At 49.8% G+C, this 27,291-nt stretch overlaps 1 protein-coding gene across 2 annotated transcripts in view; it reads right to left on the reverse strand.

Moving 5' to 3' along the window:
• Positions 1 to 22,835, reverse strand: part of PPARA (peroxisome proliferator activated receptor alpha) — a 61,910-nt gene extending 39,075 nt beyond the window's left edge. The window contains exons 1-2 of one of the 2 annotated variants that reach the window (XM_027591609.1): positions 22,676 to 22,835; positions 21,537 to 21,618 (exon numbers count right to left, since the gene is read on the reverse strand). Coding sequence is in view for 1 of the 2 variants with exons in the window: in XM_027591608.1 (XP_027447409.1) it covers positions 21,537 to 21,618; positions 22,449 to 22,534 (168 nt within the window). In the remaining variant the exon portion in view is untranslated. Of the gene's footprint in view, positions 1 to 21,536; positions 21,619 to 22,448; positions 22,568 to 22,675 lie in introns of those variants that run through there. The other variant, XM_027591608.1, reaches the window with a different exon arrangement.
• Between the last annotated feature and the right edge of the window lie 4,456 nt (positions 22,836 to 27,291).

The following is a 27,291-nucleotide window of genomic DNA, read 5'->3' on the forward strand; positions in this document are numbered from 1 at the left end:
CGAGTCCCGCATTGGGCTCCCTGCTCAGCAGGGAGTCTGCTTCTCCCTCTGACCCAACCCCCTCTCATGCTCTCTCTCTCGCTCTCTCTCATTCTCTCTCTCAAATAAATAAATAAAATCTAAAAAAAAAAAAAAAGAAATAGAACAGTTCTTATCTGCTGATGACATAATTGTCTAGGCAGAAAATCCCCCAGGAACCTATGAAAAAACCTCTTGGAACTTTAAAGTGAGTTCTTCAAGGTTGCAAGATCAACATATAAAAATAAGTTATATTTCTATCTAGTAACAATAAACATGCAGAAGTGAAAATTAAAAACAATGCCACTTATAGTCACTCCAAAGAAAATAAAACAGGCATAAGCTTAACAAAACATAGAATCTGTATACTGAAAATTATAAAATGCTGATGGAAAACATCAAAGAAGACCTAAATAAAGAAGAAACATGCCATATTCATGAACTGGGAGACTCAACACAATAAAGATGTTAATGCTCCCCAAATTATGGGTTTAATATAATTCTATCAAAATCCCAGCAAAATATTTTGTAGACAGAGACAGGTTTACTCTTAAATTTAGATGGAAAGGCACATGCCCTAGGTAAGCCTAGGATAATCATGAACAAAGAAGTATAAGGTGTGAGACATGACTCTACTTAATATTAAGTAATCAAGTCAGTAGTCAAGACAGCGTGGTACTGGTGGAGGGGTAGACACATAGACTGAGGGAACAGACTAGAAAACCCGGAAATAGACCCACACAAATATACCCCCCAATTGATTTCTGACAAACAAAAAACAAAAACAAAAAACAATTCAAGAGAGGAATGACAGCCTTTTAACGAATGGTGCTGGAGCAAGTAGACATCTGTGAAAAAAAAAAAAAAAAGAAAAAGAATTTCAACCTAAGTCTCACAACCTAAGTCTCCCACAAGAATTAACTCAAAGTGAATCATGGACTTAAATGTAGCATATAAAATCATAAAACTTTTGGAAAAAACACAGCAGAAAATTTTCTGGATCTATGGCTGACTAAAAAGCTCGATACCAGAAGCATGATTCCTAAAGCAATTGATAAATTGGTCCTCATAAAAATGGAAAATGTTTGGTCTGTAAAAGACTCGATGGAGAGCCTAGAAGACAAGTACATTCTGAAAATATCTGCAAACCACATATCTGGCAAAGAAGTATCCTGAATATATAAAGAACTTTCAAAACTGAACAATAAAAAGCCAAAAATCCAACTAGAAAATGGGTAAAAGACAGGAAAAGACATTTTACCAAAGAGGATGTAGAGATGACAAAACAAGCATATAAAAAGATGCTTCGCATCATTAGCCACTAGGGATATGCAGATGAAAACCACAATGCGATATCAATGCACACCTATCAGAATGGCTAAAATAAAAAATAGCACCAACACCAAATGCTGGTAAGGATGCAGACAAACAGGATCACTCAGACTTTGCTGGTGGGAACATATAAGGGTAAAACCACTTTGGAAAACAACTGGCCAATTTCTTTTTTTAAAGATTATCTATCTATCTATCTATCTATCTATCTATCTATCTATCTATCTATCTATCTATCTATCTATCTATCTATTTGACAGAGAGAGACACAGCGAGAGCAGGAACACAAGCGGAGTGGGGGGGAGAGGGAGAAGCAGGCTCCCCGCGGAGCAGGGAGCCAGATGCGGGGCTGGATACCAGGACCCTGGGATCATGACCTGAGCCGAAGGCAGACGCTTAAAACGACTGAGCCACCCAGGCGCCCCTGGCTAATTTCTTACTAAACTAAACACACAACTACCATATGACCCAGCAATTGCACTCCTGGGCACTTATCCCAGTGAAACAAAAACTTTCGTCACACAAAAACCAAAAGTACAAGTGGCAAAAGAAAAAAAAAAATCAGCTTGATATCAAGACTCGAAATGTTTGTGCTATAAACACTACCAGTAAGAACATGAAGACAACTCACCAAATGGGAAAACAGATTTGTGAATCATATATCTGATAAGACACTTGTGTCCAGAACATACAAAGAACTCTTGCAACTCAACAATAAAAAGATAAATATCCCAACTTAAAAATGGGCAAAGGATCTGAATAGACATTTCTCCAGAGAAGATATGCAAATGGCCAGTAGACCCATGAAAGGATGCTTAACGTCATTGATTATTCGGGAAACGCAAATCAAAACAATAGTGAGAGAGCGCTCTGGGCACCCGCTAGGGCTGCTATAATTAACAAGACAATCAGAAGTCTTGGTGAGGAACAGAGAAGTCGGAATTCTCGTACATGACTAGTAAGACTGTAAAATGATGTGACTGCTTGGAAAACACTTTGGCAGTTCCTCAAGGAAGTTAAACACAGAGTTACATGTGACCCAGCAATTTCACTTCTAAGAAAATGAAGACCTACATGTACACAAAAACTTCTATCTAAGACAGCTTGACAGCATCATTCATCACAGTGCACAAGTGAAAACTATCCAAATGTCCACCAACTGATTGTTGGATAAACAAAAGGTACTGTATACAATGTACTACATATCTATATAGTACTTTTGGCAATAAAAAGCAATGAGGTATGACGGATAGTATTATATGAATGACCCTTGAAAATACTATGCTACATGGAAAAAGCCAGTCATAAAGGGCCATATTATAGGATTCTTTTTCTGTGAAATGCCTAGGATATGCAAAGTATGGACAGCAAGTGGATCTGTAGTTGCCCAGGGCTGGAAGGGGCACGGATGGAGGAGACAGGGAATGACTGCTGATGGGGATGTGGTTCCTCTCGGGGTGATGAAAATGTTCTAAAATTAGATTGTGGTAAGTGGTTGTAGAACCCTTTGAGTAGAACAAAAACCATGTACTTTTTGGTACACTCAAGCCGGTGTTGTATGCATCTCAACAGAGCTATTCCAAACGAAAAGAGAAGCCCTGAACACGAAAGGTCACAGCAGCTTTATGCATAATAACTCACAACTGCGAACTGCCCAGATGTCCTTCTGTGGGTGGAGGGTTCCACAAACTGTGGTACCACCATTCCCTGGAACATGCCATAGCAATGAAAAGGACTGAAACCCAACGACGTGGATGAATCTCATGGGAACTGTGCTGAGTGAAAAAGCCAGCCCCTGAAGGTTACATACCCCAGGATGCACTGCATACATTCTTGAAATGACAAAGTGATAGAAATGGAGAAGAGATTGCCAGAGACACAGGAGGGGCGGGGGTAGGCGGGATCCGTGTGGCTATATCATCGTGAGGGATCACTGGGTGACGAAGGCATCCTTTATCTTGTCTGTATGGATGCTGATATCCCCACTGATATCCTGATTGGCCCACTGCACTATTGTTTTGCAAGAGGTAACTGGGTAAAGGGTACCGAGGTTCTCTTTTATTTCGTACAACTATATGTGAATCTACGATTATCTCAGAAGTTGGTTTGTTTGTTTTTCATTTTAAGAAAGTACTAAAAGGGAGGTAAATTAAGACTGATTAAGAAGATGTGAGCTAGAGCTCATATTTTCTGATCTGTAGCTCTCAGAATCCAAATGTGGCAGTAAATGCAGCTGAGATACATAACGTGGAAACCATGTTTTGTGTTTGTGTGCTTTTTAACTTTGTACTTGGAAGTAACTGCACTTGCAGAAAAGTTGCACCTACACAAACAAAACAAAACAAAACAAAAACCAGCCCGAAGAACACTGTACGCCCTTCACCTGTATCCCCTTATGATGATCACTCTACCCAACTGCTCTGCCCTTCGCCTTGTCTCTACGCGTAGGGAGCCCCAGAGCGTGTGTGCGCACGCGGGTCCGCAGGTGTGTGAGGCGTGGCCCGTCTCCCTCAATACTGGATGAAGGATGCGTTCGGAAGAATACGGATATTCTCTTGTACCGCAGTACACTTATCAACTGCGGTAAATTCAAGAGATACGATACTTTAATCTATGATTCATGGTCCAATTTTGTCACTTGGCCCGATAACGCCCTGGAGAGCGTTTTTCCCTCCGGTACAGGATCCGGCCTGCAGTCGGGTACAGCACTTTGTGGTCGTTTTGTTTTAATCTGAAACCGCTCCGCAGATTTTTGTAGTGTCATAAAAATACACGTCCCTCTCTCCTCCTGTTTTCAAACAGAAGGTAGAAATGGCGTGAATACCCGCGTGTAGTACTAAATACCTCCTCTCGGTAGGTCTCCATGGGGGAGCCGCTCGCGGGAGGAACCGCGAACCCAGGCGTCCGCGGGCCCCTCCTGAAGCTGGGACCTTCTGCAGGCTCCGAGCCTCTCTGGCAGCTTCCACGCCTTCAGTTTTGTCAGGGTGCCGGCTGGAAGGGCTTGCAAGGCTTTCTTACTTGGAACTAGAGGTTCCCTGAGCTACATAGTCACCATAACACAGAAAGCCGAAAACATAATTATTCTGTATATTCCCAAGTAAGAAGGGAGTGAAAGGAACACAAACGGAATCCACCTCACGCTGATGGGAAGCAGCTGGACGTAATTCAAACATTTAGCGAACCTTTGTAACCGTAAACCGAGGGCCTTCTTCAGCGTAGAGCGGACGCGTTCCTAAAGGAACGAGGAGAATACAACTCAGCGAGCGAGACGAGAATGCTAAGGGCACAGGAGCAATCTGTTTAAGGCGGGGGGGGGGGCGGGGGATGGAATTTTCTGCTCTAAAGTAAAGCTCTGCATGAAAATAAGAGAAAGGGGAGACCTAAAGGGTTGACTCATAAGTTCCAGCGCTGGGGACCTGAAGCGGGGGACCGTCCTGTTTCTGGGGTAACTGATTTCTGCGCTTGCGCCGGGCGGAGGAACCTGTCAGAGCAACGATGCTTTATATGCAGAAGGCTCGGCACGGCCACCCTGCCAGCAAGAGGGCACATCTGAGGCCAGGGACAGCTGTCACCGTGCCTTGTACCCAGCACACCCTGATGTAACCTTGGTCTTCTACGTCTGCACAAAATTCCGGCTTAGGGTCCTTTGGCCTGTCTGCTCTGTTTGTTTGTTTGTTTGTTGTTTTGAAAGACTGTGTCCTTCTTAAGTCACTTGCACCCAATCACCAGCCCAGCGCAGGGCACCACTCCCTCCGCCGGGACTCCTGCAACAGCCTCCCAAAGGGCCCCCTCGCCACTTGTCTCCCTCTCGCAGGATCTCACTGCCAAGCGCGACCTCGAGGACAGCCCTGATCATACCACCCCCAGTTCCAAATAACTGCTTTTTTAGTAAGGACACAGCCCAAGGATAAGCATCGTCCAAGGGCACATGGCTACTCAGAGGCCGGGCTAGACCTAAAGTTGGGGTTTCCCTGCCCCGCGAGAGGTGCAGGTCTCTCCTCCATGCCACCTTGCTGGCCCCAGCCGCATGCCTCCAGGCCCTCCGGAAGCCCTGTCAGCCTCAGGACCCGCCTGCAGCTTCTGTCCCTGGTCCCTGGTGACAGCAAGAGGGAGCCTCTAACAGCTAAATCAAAGTGTACCACACCCCCACTCAGCGGTCCCCTCCCCTGTGGCTGTTTTCACATAGAGTATATAACCTTATCATACTCCCAAGGTCTCCACGGTGACCTGCTGCCACCTCTGGCCTGGGACCTCACGTCCTCCTCCTCTCTGTGACATTCCTCCACAGTCACACCTCCTCGTGCCCCTCCCCCCACTCTGCCAGGACATTCCCATTCTGGTGTCTGCCCAGCCACCCTCACCGTCCAGTCCTTCCTCAAACGCCACCTTCTTGCCAGGACGCCCCTGGCCACCCTCCCTGGTGCTCCTGACCCACTCACCTACTCCACACGTGTTTCCCCCTACACTTAGCATCCTCTAGCACACCAAGCCACATACTCGGTCACAATGCTTATCACCTGTCTGTCCCTGCCGGAGGGCCAGCTCTAGGAGCAAGGGGATTTTGTGGGTGTTTGGTTGCTCATGTATCCCCAGCACTTAAACCCATGCCTGACACGAAGAAGGAGCTGGGTAAATATTTGATTTTTTTTTTAAGATTTTATTTATTTGTCAGAGAGAGAGAGAGAGAGCATAAGCAGAGGGAGAAGCAGGCTCCCCGCTGAGGAAGGAACCCGATGCGGGACTCGGTCCCAGGACCCGGGGATCATGAGCTGAGCTGAAGGCAGACCCTTAACCGACTGAGCCACCCAGGCATCCCAAATATTTGATCTTGAGGAATCAATCTTGTCTTCACTTCCCTCTGCAAACCCTGTATTCTGGCCAAAATAAACTGCTCATCGTTTGCCAGACTCAACTCATGTTGACCAGCTTCTATACTTTATCCTATTTCTTTGCCTGGAATGCCTCCCATTCCCACACATTTTAAGGGAAGCTCCAATACCAATTCTTCCCCAAAGCCTTCCCAGACCCACCCTCTGCACCCCCACAGCTCACATCCCAGGGTCTGACTAGTGCCTTCCTGCCCAAATGATCTGTAACCTAAGGCAGAGTTCATGTCTGCCACCGCCCTCTGCTATACAAGCAAGTGTTCAATAAATATTGACTGAATGAATCTAACATTGGCACTAAATTATGAATACTGTTCCCTTGCTTACCAAACAAAACAAAACCCTCAGATCATTTTAAGTAACAAGCCTATGAAAGGAACACCACCAGTATCTACAGGGCAAAGGCTTTGTGTGGAGCTTTTCTAAATAAAACAAGGAGACTGCAACTCCTGGTGACAAGAATGCTAAGGGAACAAGATTGATCCGTTTAAGAAAAAAAAATGGAAATTTCTGCTGTAAAGTTCCTGAAGTGCACCCTAAGACATCCTGGGAGGGGGTGCACTTGGGGGCCTCAGGGCCATTCAAACTGTCTGTGACCAGTTCTGAGAGTCCACACTGTTCAGCTGATACCTGCAAGATGCACGCACATGCTTGGTTTCAGATAGTGGTACCCCTGCGTGGCACACGAAGCCTCTCCAAAGAGAACCTATGCCTTTCCAACACTGCACGTCTCCTCCATGAACATGGTATAACCACTTACTCATTCGGGCTATGTCTAATTTTTAATGTCATTGGTTTTTTGAGTGAGAGGTCTTGCATACCTTTTTCAGATTTATTCTTAGGTATACGATATATACATTTGAAATTTAACCTTCAATTAATAGACTTTATTATTTAGAGTGGTTTTGGGTTGACATAAAAATTGAGTGGAAAGTACAAAGAGTTTCTGTAATACCTGCCAACACATACACACCCTAAATAGTTTTCCTGTTAGTAACATCCTGGTACTTTGTTACCATTGCCGAGCCAGGATCAATATACTATTGTTAACTAAAGTCAATGGTTTACATTAGGGTTCACTTTCGTTATTGTACATTCTGTGCATTTTGACGAATGTACAATGACATGTATCACTATTAGAGTATCGAACCGAGTAGTTTCATTGCCTAAAAATCCTCTATACTTTGCCTATTCATCCCTCCCTCCCCCCAGCCCCTGGCAACCACGGATCCTTTTATGCCTCCATAGTTTTGCCTTTTTCAGAATGTCATATGGTTGGGATCATACAGTATGGAGTCTTTTGATGTGACTTCTTTCAGGTTTATGATTTTTTTTTCTTTTTTTCTTTCTTTCTTTCTTTTTTTTTTTTTAGGGAGGGATTGAGGTGTCGAGGGGGAGAAGGAGAGAGAGAGAATCTTAGGCAGACTCCATGCCCAGGCTCATGACCCTGAGCTGAAATCAAGAGTCAGACGCTCAACCAACTGAGACACCCAGGTGCCTCTCAGGTATATGACATTTTTGATAATAACGTCAGTGATATCAGTTGGAAAAACGTCTTCCAAAGTGGCTGCACCATTTTACATTCCTGTCATCAGCGAAGGAGAGTCCCTGTTGGTCCACATCTTCAGCCACACTTGGTCAGTCTTCTAAATTTTAATTTCAGTCATTCTAGTTGGTGTGTGGTGATATCTCTCCGCTTCTGACAGTGACATCTACTGCTAGCAATCTCCATTTCCCTAATGATAACGATGCTGAACATCTTCTCATGTGCTTACTTGCCATCTGATGCCCTTTGTTGAAGAGACTGTTCAAATCTTTTGCCCATTTTTGCTTTAATTCTTAATTGGGTTGTCTTCTTATTGAATTATAAGAACTTATGGGGCGCCTGAGCGGCTCAGTCGTTAAACGTCTGCCTTCGGCTCAGGTCATGGTCCCGGGGTCCTGGGATGGAGCCCCGCATCGGGCTCCCTGCTCGGCGGGAGGCCTGCTTCTCCCTCTCCCACTCCCCTTGCTTGCGTTCCCTCTCTCGCTGTGTCTCTCTCTGTCAAATAAATAAATAAAATCTTTAAAAAAATTATAAGAACTCTTTATATATTCCAGATGTAAGTCCTTTGTCTGCTGTATGTTTTGCAAATATTTTCTCCAAGTCTGTGGCATGCCTTTTCATTTTCTTGTGTTGTTTGATGATCAGAAGTTTGTAATTTTGGTGAAATCCAACTTATTCAATTTATTATTAATTTGTGATGAAATTTTTTTCATAGTTCATGCTTTTTGAATCATATATAAAAGAATCTTCGCCAAACCCCAAATCACTAAGATTTCTTCTTTATTTTCTTTTTGGAGTTGTATAGTTTTCACTCTTACAATTGGATCTAAGACCCATTTCAAGTTCCTCTTCACTCTCCACCTCCTCCTCCTCTTCTTTAATATGGTGTTTGATGAGAGTCAAGATTTGTTCTTTTGCATACTGCTATCCAATTGTTCCAGCACTCTCTGTTGAAAAGATGATTTTTTTTCCCATTGAAATGACTTGGCACTTTGTTGAAAACCCATTGTCCATACATGTGAAGGTCTGTTTGTGGACTTGCTATTCTTTGCATTATCTATTTGTCTGTTTTCATATCAATACCACACTGTCTTGATTACCGTAGCTCCATAATAATTCATGAAATCAGGTAGTCTAAGTTTTCCGACTGGGTTCTCTTTCAAAGTTGTTTTAGCTGCTCTAGGTCCTTTACATTCCCATATAATTTTAGAATCAAGTTGTCAAATCCTACAAAAAGGCATGCTAGGATTCGATTTTGATCACTCTGAATGTGTAGATCATTTTAGGCAGAATTGCCATCTTAACAATACTGAGTCTTCTGATTCAGGAGCATGGTATAACTTGCCATTTATTTAGGTCTAGGTCTTTTAAAATTTCTCTCAGCCATGTTTTGTAGATTTCTTTGCACACACCCCATGCATTTTAGCCCCAAGCATTTCATAGTTTTCTGATGCTTGATTACTTTTTAAATGTTAAACTCACCTTGTATTCGTGGGGAGGGGAACCAACTTTCAGCACGCTGAAGACGTCTTTTCATTGTCTTCTGGCTGAGAAAATTATCTGTTTTTGGTTGAGAAATCTGAGAATTTGGTTGAGAAATTGATCTCTGGCTTGTTATTCCTTTGAAGTAATGTCTTTTTTGGTTGTTTTTAACCTCTACCTTCTTTTAAGATGGTCTCTTTGTCTTTGTTTTTTAGCCGTTGCACTACAGTGTGTCTAGATAGGGATTTTATTTGTTTTGCCTTTAATTTTGCCTGTAGCTCTGCAGGATTCTTGAATTTGTGACTTGATGTCTTTCATCGGTGTTAGAGAAACGTCAGTCCCTATCACTGCAAATATTGCTTCTGCTCCATTCTCTCTTTCTTGTCCTCCTAGGATCCCAATTATACGTACAACAGAATACTCAATATATTTGTATTTTGTCCTTTTGTCTCTTTGTGCTTCGTTTTAGGTATTATTTTCTGACCTGTCTTTAATTCCACCTTTCTCCCAACAGTTGTGTCTACTCTGCTGTTATATCTATCCACAATGTACATCATTTCAGTTTTTGTATTTTTTACTTTTATAATTTCTACTTGGGTATTTTTCAAATCAATGTCCTTTCTAAATATATAATTTCTAGTGTCTACCAAAATTCCCATCCTTGTTGTTTATCTTCTTGAATAGGATAAGCAGGCTATTTTATTTTTTAAAGATTTTATTTATTTATTTGACAGAGAGAGAGACAGCGAGAGAGGGAACACAAGCAGGGGGAGTGGGAGAGGGAGAAGCAGGCTTCCCGCCGAGCAGGGAGCCCGATGCGGGGCTCGATCCCAGGACCCTGGGATCATGACCTGAGCCGAAGGCAGACTCTTAATGACTGAGCCACCCAGGGGCCCCTTCTCTCTCTTTAAAAAAAAAAAAAAAAAAAAAAGGATTTATTTATTTACTTTAAAGAGAGAGGAAGCGTGCCGCAGGGAGGGGCAGAGAAAGTCTTCAGCAGATTCTGCTCTCTGAGCGTGGAGCCCGATGCGGGGCTTGATCCCAGGACCCTGGGATCATGACCTGAGCCGAAGTCAGACGCTGACGATTGAGCCACCCAGGCGCCCCAGCAGGCTATTTTAAAGTTTATATCTCATAAGCCTAATATTTAGCGTCTCGTGGGTCTGTTTCTATCATCTATCATTTCTTTAGTTCATGAGGTCTTCTCATATGCTTGGTTGGTTTTGTTGTGTGCCATTCTGTGCAAACAATCGTGCCTGACCAGGAAAAGGATCATATGGGCAGAAATTGTGCGAAGTGATTTTACCAATCACTGGTGAAAATTACCATGCCCTTTAAAAGTTTTCGGCAAAACATTAAAAACTCTCTTATTACCACTTATAAATGAACAGGGGAACAAAAAAATATATATAGTGAAACTAATATGCATTTAGTACCCTGTAACTTAAAACATTAGAAACACCGAAATCCCAGTGTTTCACTTCCTTGTAAAAAACTTACCACAAGCAGCGTCAACCGCGCTTGCCTTCCTCTTACTGTATAACTCACGATTTGGAGAGAGCATCTTTTCTGGGCTTTCGTACATTGTCAAACTCCTAAGTTTGGAGTGTCTTCCAGCATTTATTTCACGTTCAGTGTCGTGAAGTATCTTGGAGACCTCCTCCAATGTGAAATGTTCCACTAGGATCACCTCGTCTGTGACCTCTTCATCTTTCCGTCACCACCAGGGTCCTCGTTTATGCGGTTAAGTCAGTTTTGCCACATGCCTCTGGCTGCCCATCCAGAGTCTCCGATTGGCAGCAACCCCACTGCCGGCTGTTTTCCCTGTAACTCCATGTATGTTCGATTCTAATCTCACTGCGGTGTTACCACCTTTCATTTATTTGCGGTACCTTTTTCTCTGTTGCACCTATCTGGTGCTAGAAGAACATCGTCAAGTGGGTTTGCGGCTGGGAGGCAAGGGGGCGGGCTGTGCGTGACCCGAATGACAGCCGCGCAGGGCCAATCACAGACCGACTTTGAAAGGAGAGATGGGATTGGCCACTGATTCTTACATACATCTGTTATCTGTATAGTGATTTGCGGACTTCTCGCACCCACTTCGTTCCGGTACCTGGTCGTGTTGTTTACACGTGTTGCTTACAACACACCTGAGTTGTGTTGTAAGGAGGCTGGTGGTATTTAACTGTGATCATTGGGATTCCTGCATATGGAACCGCACAGTGAGCCCTGACTATGTTTGAGAACTTGCTCCTAGAAATAGAGGCCGAGGATGATGCTCTCTTCCTGCAGGTGTCTGCCAGGGTCCTGGCAATCTGGGACCACCTCCATCCAGCTTCCAGGACTGAGATTAGTTAGAACCGGGCTCGGTTCATGAGCAAGCTCATCGATTTCCAGGTTACCTGTTTTCCTAGAGGGCAGCTTTTTGGGTCCCAACCCAAAGTTTGGGCTGTTTCCCAGGATCTTCCCTTCTTATAGGTTTTATATCCCAAGTTTTTACTCTCAGCCATAGAGATGTGCTATTTAGCTTTTTTATTGCTTCATCCATAAATTGGCCGACACACCAGGGACAAAAATGACCTGAAGGTCAAGTGCCCATCCTCTTCAGTCCTCAGCCTGACAACGGTTCACCGGCTGGCGAGTTCTGCAATGTCATGGAACACGTTTAAAGATTTCATCCACCTTTTTGAGTCAGCTTTCAAACTACTAAGCCATTATCAAAAGTGGAGCCCCCATCTCAACATTTTCGGACCGCTTAATAGTTGTGAATATCAGCTCCACAGTTTGAAATCGCTGTTTTTCTCTTTATTTTTTATTTCCAGAGCTCCAGAGTACTTCTGTACCCTTAAATAAACTCCGTAGACTGGCATATGACTACATTTCCTTAAGGTTTTCCTCATGTTCAGGCAATCTTACTCACATAACATCTTTCTAGTAAAATGCCAATAAAAGTTTAGAACAGAAAAACTCATCTTTTAACCGAGCACGAGGGCATAGATTATTAAGTAGAGAGGGAAGCTTTGTTCATCCCACAGATATTTTTAGGAGCCTTCTACGCTGGGCCACGTTCTAGCCACTGAGGGTACAGAAGTGAAGAAGAGAGACAGACACCCCTGCCCCCGTGGGGATCTCCATGGCAGGGTGGCTCCCCAGCAGCTGCAGCTCCCCGTTCGAGGGACAGGAGGTGGATGCGAAATCAAGGAAGCGTGTCCTCTGTTGGGCGGCAGCAAGGCGGGCAGGAGCAGCTACAGCTACACATAGGGGGTCAGAGAAGAGCGCCCCCTACGGGGAAGAAGCACAGTCAGGATGTCCTTCCTTCCTGTAAACAGGGACGCGGAACTGGGAGAGTCCCGTGGGGCCAGGACCTGCAGATACTCCAGCACCCTCCACGGCTCACACCCTCTGGAGCTTTGCCCCTGGCCTCAGGCTGATGGAGGGCAAGAAGGAAGTCCCCATGCTCTGCCACGCTAGCGCTGTGCTGTTACACGCGTCCCTCTCCGACTCTCCCCGCTTGCGTCCACGCGACCTCCCCTACCCTGACTGCCTCGTGCACCTGCAACTCTGGGCCCAGCTTCTTGTCTTTGATATTCTAGATGTCTTTCATCAACGGAGCTGGACACTAAGCAGGTCACTCACATTTGAGTATGAACAGGAGAGACGGTGAATCCCACGAATATGGGGTCGTGGTGTGGTGCCAAATAATGTCCCCCAAAGATGTCCGTGCCCCAATCTTGGAGCCTAGGTGATCTTGCACGGCAGAGGGGGTTCTGCAGATGTGATTGAGGGTACTGCAATGGGTTGACTCGTGTCCCCCCTGCCAAAAGATATGTCCATGTCCTACCTCGGTACTTCAGAATGTGACCTTATTGGAAAAGGGGTCTGTGCAGCTGTAGTTATGATGAGGTCATATGGGAGTGGGGTGGGCCCTTAATCCAATACAAATGGTGTCCTTATAAAAAAAAGGGGGGGACATCTGGACACAGACACACACACATGGAGACCACCATGTGATGACAGAGGCAGACACTGCACTGATGTGTCTACAAGCCAGAGAATGCCAGGCTTGACAGCCATTGCCACAAGGTAAGCAAAGGAAGGATGGGTTCCACTCAGAGTCTCCGGGGGGGGGGGGGGAGGCGCAGCCCTGCCCACACATTAATGTCAGACTTCTGGCCCCCAGAACTGGGGGGAAACACACGGCTGTTGATCATGCTGCTTTGTTACAGCCACTGGAGGAGACGGACACAGGCCCAGACCCTGGCAGAGGATTAGCCTGGGTCATCCAGCTGGGCCCGATGGGAGTCTCCTGAGCCCTTACAAGCAGAGGGAATGCTCTCTGGCTACAGGGAGGCAGAAGGGGAGGTCTGAGAGATTCAGAGTGTGAGGATGACTCAACCCATGGTTCTGACTTTGAAAATGAAGGGGCCACGAGCGAAGGCATGGGGGCTGCCTCTCGAAGCCAAGAAGCACCTCCGGCTGACTGCCAGCGAGGGAACAGGGACCATAGATGGCTCGTCCATCTGAACAGGTGAATTGTACGGTATGTAATATACCGTATACCTCGGTAAACCAGACTTGAGAAAAAAAACCCCGACCTCAAACCCATCTGTGTCACCTGATTTGTAGGGAGCCTAACAGAAAGAGGGACGTCTGGTAAAATGGGTTCTGGAAGCCAGCCCAATACATCATCACGCCCATGGAGGAAGGCGGCCAGGATGATCTCCCAGGCACTCCTGGGAGCCAGCCCTGCTCCCACCTGCCCTTGACGGCCCCGGGCAGGAGGTAGCTGCCTCCATCTCCACCACCACAGCCACAGAACCAGAAACCTCCCAGTCCTCGAAGGCCTCAACATCACACATCACCTATAATCCGAGCAAAGGGGCCTGCCTTTGCCTATGGAATAATATGCCTCATTCACTGCTATCAAGCCAAATGGTGTCAAGCTAACGGCACAGAATCCAGCTCCTGTCCCATCAAGTTTGCCTTTTGGGGAGCAATTACCACGCTTACATGATTAAGACAGGCTCGCTGCTCGGGGGGCTTGTCTGCTTTTAATGCTGGAAGTGTCGGTGACAAAGAGAAGGCAGACCCCGTAACTAAGGGAACAGTGCTTCCTGCATTTAGGTCATTAGATGCACAGTTAGATTTAATATTCACCTAAGATTTAAATTCTGCTGAACTAAGTGGGTCAAAAGGATTTCAACTGAGCACTTAATGCCTTCAAGATAATAATCAGAAGAACTAAAATGGGTTCTGAAATCTCTCGGATAATTTTTGTTCACTCTTGCCTCCTTCCTGACTTATTTCCTTTTAGTGAAAGGAAGTTCTGAATTTTAAAGACAAATATTTATTGAGCCACCCATTCAGATCACTGTTAAAACTCTGACATCATTTGCTTTGGGACCTGCGTCCCTTCTTTGCCTGGGAGCCCTACTCGTCATGCAACCCAGTGCTTTGTGACGGCAGGTAACCATGCCCGTTGCCTTTCCATGGCTTCCCCAGCACCTAGAACACTGCTTGGCACAAAGTAGCACTCAGTAAATATTTGGTGAATAAATGCACGAGCTCGGAGATAAACGATGGAGGCATTTGGCAAACGGCTGTGGTGCAGGCGGAATACGTTGAATCAGAGAACCTTGCAACTGCCTGAGGGACAAAATCTTGCATCCGGTCTGGGGGACGGTCCTGGAAGGCGTGATGGAGGAGGGGGCACTTGATTGAGCCTTGAGGGACTCTCCACGGGAGGGTGGCCCCACAGCAGCTGCAGCTCATGACCCGGTCGCATGGCCTGAGGCTGAGCCGATGGTGAGCAAGGCTGCTCTGGCTCCGGGCTTCTGGGGTCCACGTCTCACGGGGACAGCAACCTTCATCAGGAAAAGCACCCAGGCGTCGTAAGAGCTTGCGTCAGGGAGGTCCAGGTGGGGCAGGGAATTCAGAGAGGCTCCCCTAAGAGGGTAGCTTCAAGCCCGGGGCTGCAGGGTAGAGGCTCTGGGGGCGAGGTAGGGGCTGGGGTGGGGGTAATGGAGTGTCCCAGGCAGGAGGGAGGGAGCTGGGCGCGTGAAATGAACTGGTGGTGCAGGAAGAATGTCAGCTCCCGAGAGGAGGGCCAGGCCTTCCTGCTCACAGGGAAGCTGATGAAGAAGGCTGGATGAGTCAGTATGAAGCCCGACGGAGAAAATAAGCCAAGAAACATCTACAGAGTTCTCACTATCTGGCAGGGACGACCACCCTTGGAAAGCACTGGTATCCGCCCCACATGTCGACAAGACCGAGGTGCAGGCCAGAAGGGCCCATGTGAGGCCCAGAGCTGCGGGGCAGGACCCACGCTGGTCCTGCATCCAGAGCCCCAGCCGGAGGCCACGACCTGGGCCGGGAGGGAGGGCTGGCCACTCTCAGCGGGAGTCTCCGGGGGGGTCAGGGTGAGGTCAGGAGGCCGGTGGGCGTCAGGCCTGAGGTCACGCGAGCCGGCTGGACCCGGAGAACGGCGGGAGAGGGGCGCCGAGGGCCCCAGACCGGAAAGTGGGGGTCTGTGTCCCTGGTCCCTTGGCAACGCAGCTGCGGGGGTGCACAGGTGACAGCCGAAGCGGTCTTCCGGCGACAGGCAGAGGGCGTGCCAACACCTCCGGCTGGGACGTCACTTTTCATCTCTGAAAAGCAATCCCTTCACTGAGCCCTAAGTTTGGATTCTTGCTCTTGTCCTTCAGAGCTCTCGTTCTCGGAGACCGTGCCAGTCCTGATGTCATAACTGGCCGGGCGTCTTTCCCAAATACCTTCTAGAAGAGGACTCACGTGGCTCGGAAGGCCCACCTGCGAATGCACGGTCAGTACGGGCCTCCGTGCTTCCGTCTTCGGGGTCGGGCCGTGAATGAGCCACAGACGTGTCTGCCTTCCTGGCTATCGTTTTCCTTCCAGAATCTTGTTTCTTTATTGTCTTGTGCCCGGTGAGTTCTAAAGATTAGCGGCTGTCCTTGAATGTGGTTAAATATTCACCTCCATCTAGCCTTCTGACCTCGACGCTAAAAGCCAACTTTGTTAGATCATCTAAGTCAAGAGAACGGAGCAGAAGAAGGTCGATCATTTTCAGTCTCCGGGGTGAAATCAAAAGACCACCTTTTCCTCTTCTTATATTGACATCCTGCTACGTACTCTGTCCCCGTCTTCCCACACGGAGCCCGGAGCTTTGAGAGAATGACTACTGTCCTTCACAGAAAGTGTCCCGCTGGAATCTTCCCGTCACCCCAGCCAGGAACTGTGACCTTCCTCTCTGGCGTGGCCTTTACAGGCTCTCCCCGACCCTGCCCCTTCTCCACGCGCTGTCCCCGCATCTAGAGCCTCCTTTCTCTGCACCTGACTGATGCTCCGGGCACCAGGGCACCAGCATTTCCACCGGCCCCAGCACACAAGCTCCTTTAACCCCGTGTATGCTGGTCTTTTCCTCTTAAGGAACACCAGCTTCAAATGCTTCTGAACGCTCGATATCTTTCTCCTCACGCCTCTCATTGTCCAAAGCCTTCTCCTTGGGGTGTTGCTCCCCACGAAGCCTGGGCTGGCAGCATCCTTGCCCGGCTCAACTTGTTCCTTAGCTCTCGGGACTCCTGGCTGAGTAGACCGGATTAGGTTTACCTTCCAGATTTGAAAACTGCAACAACAGAATGTCTTCCTTTCTGGAAAACTCTCTCCACACGTGGGTGCTTCTTAGGAGAAGAGGGAAGTAGGTGTTTCCCTGAGCCTGTGTGCACTTGGGACTGGGGAACCCTGCAGGCGCGGGAGGGAGGCCCGTGCCCAGACCGCGACACTGACAGAGGTGGGGACGTCTTCTAAGTGGAGAAAGGGGGCAATCATCACGGGCCAGCAGAGTCTTCCCCCTGCAGATCCGGACATCTGAGGACGGCACGAGCCATTCAAATGCTCCGGTTTCAACCAGATCTCACACTTCTCTGAACAATTTTCCTTTTAAACGTCTTTCACATCATTCCCACCCCTGACATGCAGAGAAAAAACCAGAAATGGAAAGTTGAGTGCACAGCAAACGGATAAGACTCTGGCCCAGTTATCAAGCTGTCCCATAAAATGAGCCAAAAGGAGACTGTCGAATTTATCAGATATCCTCCTGATCCTAGAAAGAGGGAATGTGCTCTGCATGTTGGCAGCCTAGTCAACCTGTCCGATAATGAAAGCTGCCAGAGAGGCTTTTTAAAAATTCTTCTGGCCAAAACATATCCCATTTAACACCCAGGTAATAGGAGAAACAGGCTTGCAGACAATCAAGATTTGATTGCAGATTCATCCAGTCTTTTACAAGCCATGTTGCTTAATTATAAATTATATATAAAAAGTCATATAAAAATATATAAAAAGTCACGTCAGGCTGACAACTAACTTCTAAGAATATTTCAGAAAGGACATATCCACATGTCAGCCTCTACATAACTGGGTCCCTTTTACTGGAGCTTGGCAATTTGTCACCTTAGTGTGGTTATCACATGACCGCAGACTCGTTCAGTTATAAATGGCTGTAAGAAAGCTTGGGGCCTCACTCACTCGTAAAAATGGAAAAAATAAAAAAAAGGAACCACAATATACTGTTCAGTTAACTGTATTATAATTTCAAACCATTCATACGAAGCTTCATAATCTTTGAGGTGATTTGTCATTCTGCATTTGCCTTCCGAGCTTTGACTATGCAAAGTGATGCTTTCCTAAAGGTGTACTTGTGGTCTCTAAGCTAAAAGTGTAAAGCGAGGACATCGGACTAGAAACCCTCACTCCTCTTTATTTACAAATCTCTTAAAATAGAGCAAAGCCGGAGCAGTCAGGTGAGGGCAGCTTCCTGCAATAGAGAGACACGTAGCCGGCACTTTCTCCAACTGCCCCTGCGCCTATCTCACCCCCACACCTGGAGTGTCTGCTGGACCCCTGCCCTCGCAGAGATAAGCGCTCCCGAACTCACACCAGGGTAAAGATACCCCTTTCCTCACCCCCACACCTGGAGTGTCTGCTGGACCCCTGCCCTCGCAGAGATAAGCGCTCCCGCACTCACACCGGGGTAAAGATACCCCTTTCCTGAGGAGCCAGTTGTTTGGAATCTGAATCCATGATCTTGCAGAAAGAAAGAGCATTCTATTTAATTAGATTCTCAAGCCAGCTCATAAAAAGTACGTCTGACACATAACATGCCCCAAACCTAGTGACGATCATGGTCGGAATCATTTTGACTACAACTATGGCCTTTATGATATGGATGCCATGGGCACTGCGCAATGGGTCCCGCCTGGATGCAGCAACTCCCCTGTCTCGTGGCAGGAGCGCCGTCTCGCCATCCCAGGTGGGAGGGAAGCCACAACATGCCAAGGGGGTGTGATGGGCCGGCCTGCTGTCTGCACTGCTAAGCCAGCTCCCACCCACATTGGTGGCAGGTAGAAAACAGAGGCCCACCAATCAATCCTTGCCAGATTGAATTCTGCTAATTGCTTTGTTCAATGACCATTTGCAAGGACCTACTCAGGATGTAAGACCAGCAGGGCAGACATGAATGGACACACACTGCTCTTAGCAAGTTAGACCCCCGGGGGGAAAGTCAGGCCAATGAGAAACCGTGACGCAGGGCAGCGCCTAGGTGCCGCCCAGCAAAGCCCGGCCTAAGTCCGGGAGGCCTTCACCCTCCAGGGATGAGGGACAGCCTCCCCAGGCTCTAGTAGAGTGGAATAAGGGCCAACGCACAATATACGAGCACCACAACGGGAGGGGCACGTCCGCATTCAGAGAAAGCACGAAACACTCGTGACAGGTGTAGGTCTCTTGTTTATGTATTCAAAATCAGGGGACAAAATTTGTAGTTATGTGGGGGTGTTGCTTTCTGAGAGCCTTTGAAAATTCATAAAATGGCCAGAGCAAAAATAATGTAGGGATCAGCTGTGGCCCACTGAGAAGCCGAGGCCAGGGTGAGGCTGCTTCCTTCTAAGACACCCCTTGGGCTATGCGCACATTTTCATATTGTACAGGAGTCTTCATGTAAGCCGCCACTTTTGAGCTTCCCAAGCCCTCAGAGAAGTGAAACAGGATTTTCCGATGAGAAGAGAGTGGTAGAGCCATCTAGAGAGGAAGACCCCGGGCCTGGCGGGCTGCAGCCAACGAACAAGAAACCAAGTCTTGAGCTTAATGACCCAATGCATTTCCACCGTAGCGAGCTGCTTCCAACGCAAACCGACATGTCCGACTGTTTTTTCTTATACTACGCGCTGACCTCAAAACACAGGCAGCTCAACCACAAAAATAATTCTAACAGAGCTGACCCAGCAGGGACTAAATTCTTCACTTTTCGGAGTGCAGAAACTCTTCCAGACACCACACTATCCGGACGACGAGATGCTATGTAATTTAATACTCCAGAGGCAAGGAACAAACACACCTCCCAATCACGGCAACTGTCAGACTAGGTCACATCTGATTATCCACAGAACCAGTCGGAAAATCACATGCATGTGCCCCTTTCCATTAGAAGCTCACGGCATGTCAGCGTTAGGAATCCTTGGAAGAAGAAACAAGGTCTTTCACATACAGTCCACTGGGGCTTCTAGGGCTTTTCCTCCTTGGTTCTTACTTTAAAACTATCTTCACACCAACTTGGAAATTAAAGTTCACTGCCTCATTCTCCCTACCCACATGACCTGGCCTTGGAGGTGAGCTCGCTTATTCTGTGTCCCTAATAAGGCTGAAGTGACAGATACAGCAAACGTCTGCCCCACACACAGAAACTATGCCTTTCTTTGGAATATCCACGGAACATGGGAAAGACTGACTGACTCAATATCAAGCCACCAAAACCAGAGATAAAAACAGGGGTCCTTAAATTCAAAACCAGCAGAAATCATATAGGTCACATCCTCTCTCAGAGCAGTGCAACAAAATTAGTACAAATGTTCAACAGGAACACCAGCCACTTGGAAGGTGAGACACTCATGCTATTTTCCTTTAAGAATACATGCAGGGATGCAGGAGGGGAAAAGGAGAAAAGAGAATTGGGGGTGTTTAAAATCTGTTTACACTAAGCTGAGAAACATTTGATTTTTTTTTTAAAGATTACTTAAAGAATATTTGTCATACAAACACAGATGCTCATAGGCACGCAAGAAAAAGAGTGTTGGCTATCAATCGAGAAACAGCAAGATGTTTTGGCAAAAACAGTTTCCCTCTTTATACTCCAGTTCCACCTTTTAGGATGAGGAGGACAGTATTCTGGTACAAAAATCAGCTTCACAAGCAGATCCATAGTTGTCTTGCTCCATACTGAGGACCTTAGCATTTAGCAGCTACTCAGCAAATAGTTGCAGAATGAATGAAATTATATATATATATATATATATATATAATACACAATTATATAGATACATATATGTGAGCTCACACACACAAACACACATTAAGGGATTGGCTAAATGATGACTTTACCTAGACACAATGGAATATTACACAGACATTCAAAACAAAGCAGAAACACATTTATTTCACACGGCAAGATTTTCCACTACCCAATAGTCAACGAAGCAGAAGCAGATTACACAGTGACTTCTATGGAAGAAACATGCCTTTTCTCTGCTCTCTCTCATTCTCTCTCTTACACACACAATGCTTAAAAATCAGTTTGCAAGTCTGACAGACATGAGCTAGTACAAACTATTTCGTGATTATGGGATGCCTCTCGTTATATGTCTAAGATCTGAGAAAAGAGAGAAAACACATTTTTCTCTACTGTCGGTTAATTTACTTTTGTCTCAAAGTTGTCCAGAAGTGTCTCGTCCCCCCATCTGGCCCCTGGGTGACAGGGACCTCTCCCGTCCAGCCACACCTCCAGACTGTCCCTGTCCTGGGTAATGACAGTTCCAGACCTGACCTACTACCCCAGCAAGCTATCTGCTTGATACTCAAATCAGCATGGAAACAGCAAGAAGAATCTTCATTCATGCCGCTCTGCACTTGCTCCTGCAACTTCAGTGTCTGTCAAAGAATAACATCTCTCACAGTTCAGCTGTCCAGATTTATACTCCATGGAACCGAGCCCCTATAAAGCAATGAATCTCTCAGCGAAACCCAGACAAGAACCCGCCACTTAGCAGTATCCACGTTCATCTGACTTTCAAAGCACTGAACATACACCTAACTTTGCACCACAAAGTAATAACTCACCCCAAATGCCTAGTTTGTACGGCAACAGAAGTAAACACTTAAAAAATATTTCGGTCTGGAAACAGGAGCGAATCAAACCTTCTATTTACCTGTGATGGCAACGTCTTACTTCCTTCCGAGCGGGTCTCACCACCAACGGTTCCTCGCGGAGGCAGGGCCCTTCCCTGCAGCCTTGGCAGTAAGAAGGTAAAGGAGGAAATGATTACGATATGTCCTCTGGATTCTCCCCAACTCTCCACCACCTTGGAAGAGGAAAGTCACCGTGACCCTGCTTCAGCAGGAATGGAAAACCCGGTGCCCCCCTGCCCTGCCGGGCTCCCCGCTCCGCTCCCGCCCAACGCACCCTTTCCCAAGCGGCCCTGAGAGAGGAGGGGGCTCCCTGGTTTGAGGAGGGGCTGCCGGGGTGGGGGTGGCCGCGCAGCCCCTAAGGGCCCAGAGCAACCCGCAAAATCCGACACATGACACAGCCGCGGACTTTTCTTAGAAAGACGTTTGACACTGACATTTGGGGCACGCCATCCCTCCTTTAAACTTAAAAAGGCGAGGAAAGCACAGGCATGCAGAACTGTCAGTCTGGGGTAGGCGTGAGGGCAGAACCCGGCTTCCGGAGCGCCGCCGGCACCGCCCTGTGCCCCCCGGGCCCGCGCGGCCGGGAAGCGGGGAGACCCGGGCGCGGAAGCGGCGCGCGGGACCCGCAGAGCCGGGCTGGGGAGAAGCGTGGCGCCGCTGCCCTGGGCTCGGCCGGGTGGCCGACTGCGCTCGGGCGCAAAGTGCGGCAGTTCCTCAAAGCTGCTCCGCGGGCGAGTTTCTCTCGTCCGACCGCGGCCGCCGGGCGCGCAGCCTCGGGGGTCCGTCTGTCCGGGCCTCCGGCTACCCAGCCTCGGGGATCCCCAGGGGTCTCGGGAAACGCCCCCCCCGTCGGTGACGCCCCAAATCGACCGGGCCGAGGGAAGGGTGAGCCCCAGGCCCCAGCCCCCGGGCCTTCCCTCCCGCGGGACAACCTGTGGACCCAGCGTCTCCGAGGCCCCCGGCGCTCGGAAGGAGGCCGAGCAGGGGGCGGCCCCCTGGGCCCGGGGATCCCCCGCATCAGACCCAGCGCGCTCGGCCCGCGCCCCCGGATCCCGCGCATGCGCCGCCCGGCCCCTCCCCTGGCCGCCGCCGCTCCGCGTCCAGAGAAGTGGAGGCCCGGTTCTCGGACCCCCGCGAGCGCCCGCCCGCCCCTGGGCACCTGGAGCCGGTCCGCCGCCTGCGGGTCCGCCGGACGAGCGCGCCGAGGGAGGCAGCGCCGGGCAGGGCGCTAGCTGCGGCCGCCTCCGCCCCTGCCGCCCGCTGCCCCCGCCGTGGGGCCGCCGCGTCCCCTGCCCATGCCCGGCGCCGCCTCCCCGCGCCGGTGCCAGCCGCGCCCCCCGCGGCACGCGCCGCCCCTCTGTCCCCCGCCCCGGCCCGGCTGCGCGGGCGGCTGGCGCGGATGGCCGCCGGAAGCCCCGCCCCGCCCCGGGCCCCTGGCCTGGCCCCGGGCGGGACACACCCCCCTGGCGGCGGCGCCCGATTGGCTGCCCGCGGGGCCGGGGGCGGGGCCGCGGCCCCGGAGGCTCCCATCTCGTGCCCGGCTGCTGCTGCACCAGGGGGGAAACTGAGGCCGGAGGGGCGGAGGGACTGCGGAGGTGACCGGGCTGGCGGGTAGAGAGCCACGGTGGGACAGCGCGTGCAGCTGGGCGTCGGCGCGCGTCCAGCCCCGCGCACCAGGAGGGGCTGCAGTCGGGGCGGGGGCGGGCGCGAGGCCGCGGGACCCTGGGGGTTCCCGTCGGGCGCCCAGGCCACGCTGGCAAGGCCCCTCCTCCCTGGGGAGCCCTGCTCAGCTGGCCTAGGGCGAGCTGGTCTCTACCCGGGCCGAGGTGCGAGTGCCCTCGTAGTCGCGGGGTGCGCGGGGTGGGGGGCGGTCGGGGCAGAACCAGTCCCAAGCACCCCAGCATCCAAAAGAAGGAGAAAGAGAACACTAGCTGAGAGGACGCGTCAACAGGTGGCCGAGGTGCCCGGGCGGGCGCCGCGGGCGGGGACCCAGAAGGGTGAAGGGCAGCGGGGACAGCGTGGGCACCCGCTGCCAATTCCGACCACCCGCCCCACACCCACATCCCTACCCCGGCTGCGGGCGAGCCGTGCCCCCTCCCGCCGTGCGTCAGGGGTGAGGGGCTGACTTTGTGCCTGGCCAAGGCGCTGGGCCGCTGCCAGCGCAGGGGGAGGTCGCGGCCCGGCAGCCAATGACAGGAGGAGGGGAGAGAGCTGCAAAGCTGCTCTGTTTGCCCGGCGACGAACGGAATGCACAAAGCCCCCGGTGCCAGTGCATCGGGACACCCCTCCCTTGGGAACGAAATGTGTGCTATGCCAGCCTTCCTCCCTGCCCTCCCGCTGCTCCTGCCACTGTTCTATTTGTAGCAGCGAGCGCCCAGGAGGACCTGCTCAGAGCAGGAAGCGCAGCTCCAAACAAATCCCCGTATTTTGCAGAGACTCTGGAGCCCGAGGGCCGTACCTGGCCCTTTCACCCTTGTGGATTGGCCCCTACCTATGGTGAACTTTGCCCTTCCCTGCAGACACCCACAGAACCTTCCCACTCGCACACCGACAAGCCCAACTTTTATTGCACATCCTAGCAATAACCAATATTTGTATTATGTTCCAGTTTTCAAGGTGATCCATGCACATTATATCCTGGATATGGCATAGGCTGGGCAGGCTGAACAGTATGCCTTACTCACGCAGCTAGGAGCCATATACTGTGCTGGGTGTCACGGATATAGCAGCGGAGGAAGTACAGAGCTTATGTCCTCATGAGGACATCCAGGTTCAAAGATGTCATCTGACATACTCCAGATCCCGGGCTGTGAAGAACCAGGAGTCCAAATGCAGGGGTGTTGGCTTCTTTTCCTGTATCCGCTGTGATGGTCTGCCATAAACCCAGTTCAACCAGGCGGTTGGAAAGACCCGGTAAAAATTGTTTCGAATGAGGACAAAGGAAGCCGCATAGGGTTCCACAGAGTAGTGTAGACTCTACCTAGCAGACAGAGAGAAATTATATTCTTGGATTCTTGGGGCTCGCAAGGTTTTAGGGAGAGAAAATTTATTTTCCATGCATGTGTCCGAAGCTGTCACTTTTGAACAAATGCTTTCAGCCAGCTGAACCCTCCTGCCCCCATCCAGGTAGTGAGGAGGAAGATGCTCGGGACACCCGGGAGTATCCAGGAGACAGCACCACGCATGCTGCCCTTGTCGGGGGGGGGGGGGGGTTCCTGTTTGCCGTGAAGAACCTGTCACAAAGAACACCCCCCACCCCAGCTCCTGGAAGTCTCTCCCTCGCTCTCTCCTTACCTGCAGCACTGATGGAATGTGGGCAATGCCACAGAACAGAGACAGCCTCCTGTGCAGGGCTGAGCAGGATCTATAACGTCGGGGACAAATTAATGCTCTTGACAATGTGTCTGACCACCTGGATCATTCTGGAGCCTTAATAAATACTAGGAGCCTTTGGGAGTACGTGTATCTTAGTCCATATCTTCCATCTATTTGGGGCTGATGCTGTTTCAGCGTTTCTAACCATGTTTTCTAATCTTGAAGATGTTCGGAGACATCGTTATTATGGTGCCCACGTTACAATCGAAACCGAGGCACAGAGAGGCCGCTTGCGGCACCAGGTCACAGAGGCCGGTTGCAGAGCCCAGGCTAGGACGGGGGTCTGTGGCACCCACACGTGCTGAGCCGCTCCTGGATGCACCAACTCGCCCAGTGTCACCGGAGCTACCGAGGCTCTGCCCTCGGCCTCTGGGGGAGAATCAGGATGCTGGGATGTTCAGAGAGGAGGGGGTAGCTGGAGGGTCTCCTGCCACTAGGCACCAGGCTATGGGTTAGACAATGAACTTGTAAGAAGGTGATGTCCGCCATCTGTGTTCAGAAAGAAGGTGAGACCTGACCGCCCGGCCCGGGCCCTGCGGGGGAGGGAGCAGGTCCCACGGGGCTGGGGGCCCAGGCCAGAGTCTGTCTGTTTGCCCTACGGCTTAGGTAAGCCATTTTCCAGGAACCAGTGCCTCTACAGGTCACTTCTTTGCCCTTTGCTGGTCTGCAAAGCCTCTGATGAGATGGATTTTGTGCTCCCAGGGTGTCATCAGCCAGGGCAGTGGCCTCTGATCTCCTGGAAGCCTGCCCTCAGGTCAGGTGGTAGAAATCGATGGGGGCAGGGAGTACAGGCTGAGCAATGGAGAGTTGGCTGTTGGCAAGGACAGAGCCGCCCTGTGGCCCATGGCTGGCCCTCAGTGGGAGCTGACGGAGGGCATGTGCGTGGCTGCCATCCTAGTAACGACAGCAGAACCTCCTGGGTCCAGATAACAAAGTCTTGTCACATTAGGGCATGGAGCTCACAACAATCCTGCAAGGCAGCTGGGTTCATCCCCATTTTACAGATGAGGAAACTGAGGGCCAGAAATGACATCATTCGGCTGAGACCTCCGAGAGGGAGCAAGAACCAGGCTGTCAGAGTCCAGATCCATTTCGCCACCTGCACCAGCCCCAGGGTACCCCCAGAGGTCTGGTCCAGAAGCCGGTGCTCCCCTGGCCTGCTAACCCGGTGGTGTCTGGCAGGCACAGGAACACGGTGTCAAGGATCAGTCTTGGCCCCAGCACTGTGGGTTGACAGCAGCACGTGCAGAAGCCTGTGGCAGGAGCGAAGGGCCACGTTCAAAGGGAGAGATGGAAATGGTGCAAGGTGGGCAGAGGTGGCCGAGTGGGGAATTTGGCTTGATTCCATCAGATTGGTAAAAAATAAGAAATGATGCATGCTAACTGATTGTTATTACTGAAGCAGAGGTGGTGGTGGTGGTGGTGGGTAAAGCTAGGCACTCACATGAGGCCTGCAGGTTCTGGAACCTTCTGTAGGCCCAGCCACTCCTGCTGCCCTAGACATTCTACCTCTTTGATAATTAACCTGAGATAACCAACCGTGCCTGAGAAGCCCACGACAGCCCACCTGTAGCAAGGCTGGCCATCTTCTCCCTTCCCAAGAGTAAGATACCCTCCCCACCAGTACACGCTATTCCATCCCCGGGGGGCTTAAGCTCCTTAGGACAGGGGCTGCATCACTGACGTGTTTTGTCCAGTTTAGGGCATGGGCTTGGAGCTTCAGGACCCATGTGACCCAGTAGGTGAGAGCCTCACCGTAAAGCATGATGTAGAGATGCATTTGGTCGATAAGGATAGTCCACTCTGCTGAAGATGGGATTCGCAATTCTCTGACCCGGGTAGGGATCCCAACTGTGAAGTGTACTCTTGCTGGGGGGCAAGGTCAGGGGGAGTGTAGACAGAAGACACAGCATGTTCACCCACAAATGCATAGGAAATACAGATATATAGGCCCATCACTGTCTCTGCCTGGGACACCCCCAATTTCCCTCATGAAACTAGGAGGCAGAACCTGGGATTAGGAATCAAGCAGACGTAGAGTCAAAACCTGGCTCTACCTTTGACTCATACTATATAGAACCTTGGACAAATGACCTTTTGACTGAATTTCCTCATCTATAAAATGGGGCAGCGGTGCTTATCTCCATGGGCCCTGGGGAGAGAATTAGCAGGGAGCCTGTAGGAAGTGCAGGGAGAGGACCTGATAGGTAGGTCATAGTCGAGATTTGGTGACCACCTGCCCGAGGGCTCTGCCAAGGGTCACCTCCTCTAGGAAGCCTGCTTGGCATCCATCCCACCGGCAAAGCCGCCCTCCTTCTTGGGTTGCCACCTTCTCCCATGTAGCATTTGTCTAGTTGAGCACTGTCTTAAAAGGTGCCTCTCCCCTGCCTGCCTCAGCAC

The sequence above is a fragment of the Zalophus californianus genome, chromosome 9 (assembly GCF_009762305.2).
Source record: "Zalophus californianus isolate mZalCal1 chromosome 9, mZalCal1.pri.v2, whole genome shotgun sequence".
NCBI lineage: Eukaryota > Metazoa > Chordata > Mammalia > Carnivora > Otariidae > Zalophus > Zalophus californianus.